Raw genomic sequence first — 3,269 nt, 5'->3', positions numbered from 1 at the left:
TGTACAATTCATGCACCTCAAACCCATAATATGTGTGAATAAAAGTTGTGTTAGGAAAATAAAAAATATAAAAATATATAAAAATGATTTCTCATAGAATTTGACAATTAGGCTAAGTTCAAACTTCAAACATTAAAAAGACTCCTCAAAATTTGAAAATGAGAAGGGTTCAGCGAATACGAATACGAGCTCATTTTTTGAGTGAAGACGTGATTTCTAGACTATTTGAGTGGTGGCTCTTAGTCGAATGTGACTAACCCAATAACTTTAGGCTTCTCTTGTTATCTAATTGTGGTATTAGAGTCAATAGTTCGACTAAAGGTGACTAGATTCTTGTATCTGAAGTCGTCCTAAAAATTAGGTAGTCAGGCTACTTATTTCGTTGATATATCAGAGTCAACGGTGGTGAAAGAGACTCCGCTTTAGGAGTGTATACCTAACGAATGGATGAATTCACACTTGAGAGAGAAATTATTGAAGCTAAAATGGAGAGCACTATCTAAGAATGGAAAGTGTAAGTTGAGAAATGGCCCCCACAAGTGAACAAAAGTAGGAAGGAATAGTATCTATTCAATAAGGTCACCCCTTAGAGAAGGATTAACTTTAAATTTTCAATTGGTTCTATTCAAGATTCCATGGCTCAACCTCTCTTGTGTATATAAATACAAGTCTCAGCATGACTTCTGCTGAAAAGAAGAACCAAGCAAGCTCAACACAAACATTCAAAAGTTCTCTTATATATTGGATACTATCAACCACAAAAACACTCAAAACAAGGCTCTACTCTATCTACCATACAGCATGTATCATCATCATCACCAAGCAAAAAATCTTCACTCTTCTTCAAGAATGTCAATTCCATCTGAGAGGCACATGTTTCTTCAAACTGGGAATGGATCTAGTGATTCTGGACTTGTTCTCTCAACTGATGCTAAGCCTAGATTAAAATGGACACCCGATCTTCATGCAAGGTTTATAGAAGCTGTCAACCAGTTAGGTGGAGCTGACAGTAAGTATACATACATATATACATACATACATACCTACATACATACGGTGTGGATCAACAAATCTCGAGGAATTTAATTACCTTCTTTCTATTGCAGAAGCTACTCCAAAAACAGTGATGAAACTCATGGGAATTCCGGGACTTACCTTATATCATCTAAAGAGCCATCTTCAGGTAAAAACATCAATGAACTTTATCATATCAAAACCATTTAATGATATGTCGTTAGAGATAATCCGTGTCTGATGTCTGCGTCTGTGTCAGTGTCTCATAGATAAAGCCACAAACTAAGAATCATATTTTATCTTAGTTTCTATGGTGCAATTACTGATCAATGATCATGTTATCGTTTTTGTTATTCAGAAGTACAGATTGAGCAAGAATCTGCATGGACAAAGCAACAATAATAACGTGACACACAAAATAAGTAAGAGAACAATCTTTTTCATTTCTTCAAATCTAAAGTTAATTAATCAGAGAGCTATTGTATAACAACATATACTTTTTATATTCATCAGACACGCATTCGGCTTCGGGAACTGATGAGAGACTTTCGGATCAAACCAATGGAACTCACATCAATAAATTAACCCTTGGACCGCAACCGAATAACAACAACAAGTGAGAAAAACAAAACTCTTTTTAATTACACTCTTCATGATATCTTGTTTAAGATTTTATGCTAACTTTTGTAGCCCTTTTGGTAGAGATTTACACATAAGCGAGGCGCTGCAAATGCAGATTGAGGTTCAGAGAAGACTCAATGAACAACTTGAGGTAAGTCCTTGCAACTTAACTATTATATGCATGTTCATTTTAGATCATATAAGATCCTCTCCAACGACCGCAAAATTGTTGATCTTATATTTTATATCTAAGATCTAATAGTTCTTCAACCGCTGCAGAGAATCAAAACATGTTGGATTGGATCATATCAGATCCTCTGCAACGGTTATAGAACTGTTAGATCTTATAGTATCTAATAGCTTAGATCCAAACACATTAATTTTGCTTTTAGACAATTAATGGCTCTTCAATTTTTGTTTCTTGAATTGTAAGAAACAATTTGTAAACCTTGTGCAGGTACAAAGACACTTGCAGCTTAGGATAGAGGCGCAAGGAAAATACCTTCAATCAGTGCTTGAGAAAGCTCAAGAAACACTTGGTAGACAGAACTTAGGAATAGTGGGACTTGAAGCTGCAAAAGTTCAACTTTCAGAGCTTGTATCAAAAGTATCCTCACAGTGTCTAAATTCAACATTCTCAGAAATGAAGGAGTTACAAGGCTTTTGTCCTCAACAAATACAAATCACAAACCAACCAAACGACGGCTCGATGGACAGTAGTTGCTTAACATCGAGCGAACGATCACAAAAGGAACAAGAGATCATTCAAAAAGGAGGGTTTGGTTTAAGACACTTCAACAACAACAACAGTCATGTGTTCATGGAAAGAAAAGAACAACAATTAACCGAAGCGGCGGCTTCTATGCAAAACCTTAGAAACACTGAGGTACTAAAATGGTGTGTTGATGAAGTGAAAAAGAACAGTAATTTTCTCACCCCTTTAGAAAGAAACCATGGAAACTTGTCTATGAACATTGGAGTTGAACAAAATCACTCAGATGTTGTTGGTGAGTTTCAACACAGAAACACTGCAAGAACAGAAACAATGAAATCAGTGGATGATAATAATAATAATAATAATAAGATTCAACAACAACCTTCTAATTACTTCTCAGCTTCAAGATTGGATCTAAACAGTCGTGGAGATAATAATGAAGGTGCTACAAGCTGTAAACAACTTGATTTGAATAGGTTCAGTTGGAACTGAGATGATGAGATTGAAGGGATATAGAGAGTGAATTTTAGCCAAATGATAATAAGTTGATGTAACAAATTTAGAGCAATGATGAATTTGTAATCAACCATTATGTTATGAAGGAGATAGCTCCTGTATAATATTGATACAATTTTATTCTAGATAATTCAAATTAAGTTTATGATCTGATATCATATATAGTACGTAACATGCATTGTTTATTCACGAGCGTAATTCCATGTTTTCAACTCAAATATTAATCATTAAAATGGCATTAAGATGACGAACTAGTTTTTTTAGGAGACAACTTCTCTACCCATCATAAAAAGTTGGGTAGTTTACATTCCACCAATCAGATTGCATCATTTAATTTTATCTTATTTAATTAATTATTAAATAATATATATTTGGTTGTTTCTTAAAAATTTTACACTAAAGG

General features: G+C 34.2%; 1 protein-coding gene across 2 annotated transcripts; it reads left to right on the top strand.

Moving 5' to 3' along the window:
* Window positions 1–672: 672 nt before the first annotated feature.
* LOC131647896 (myb-related protein 2-like) lies at window positions 673–3,042 on the top strand. 2 transcript variants are annotated; one of them, XM_058917711.1, is made up of 6 exons: window positions 673–1,009; window positions 1,107–1,183; window positions 1,373–1,436; window positions 1,528–1,630; window positions 1,705–1,786; window positions 2,093–3,042. In XM_058917711.1, exons 1-6 carry the CDS (start codon window positions 802–804, stop codon window positions 2,840–2,842), a joined length of 1,284 nt encoding a protein of 427 aa, XP_058773694.1. In that variant the 5' UTR covers window positions 673–801; the 3' UTR covers window positions 2,843–3,042. The 2 variants fall into 2 exon arrangements, with proteins under 2 accessions (XP_058773694.1, XP_058773695.1); XM_058917712.1 differs by having other exon boundaries at window positions 676–1,009; window positions 1,717–1,786; window positions 2,093–3,037.
* The last annotated feature ends 227 nt before the right edge of the window (window positions 3,043–3,269 follow it).

Source organism: Vicia villosa, linkage group LG2, assembly GCF_029867415.1.
Source record: "Vicia villosa cultivar HV-30 ecotype Madison, WI linkage group LG2, Vvil1.0, whole genome shotgun sequence".
Lineage (NCBI taxonomy): Eukaryota > Viridiplantae > Streptophyta > Magnoliopsida > Fabales > Fabaceae > Vicia > Vicia villosa.
This window is presented reverse-complemented; position numbering and strand designations above follow the sequence as displayed.

Excerpts from the sequence above, each read along its gene's own strand:
- LOC131647896 (XM_058917711.1), top strand. The coding sequence starts at position 802 with ATGTATCATCATCATCACCAAGCAAAAAATCTTCACTCTTCTTCAAGA. Across the intron at positions 1,184-1,372 it reads ATCTAAAGAGCCATCTTCAG|AAGTACAGATTGAGCAAGAA; the intron begins GTAAAAACATCA and ends TTTGTTATTCAG. Across the intron at positions 1,787-2,092 it reads GACTCAATGAACAACTTGAG|GTACAAAGACACTTGCAGCT; the intron begins GTAAGTCCTTGC and ends AACCTTGTGCAG.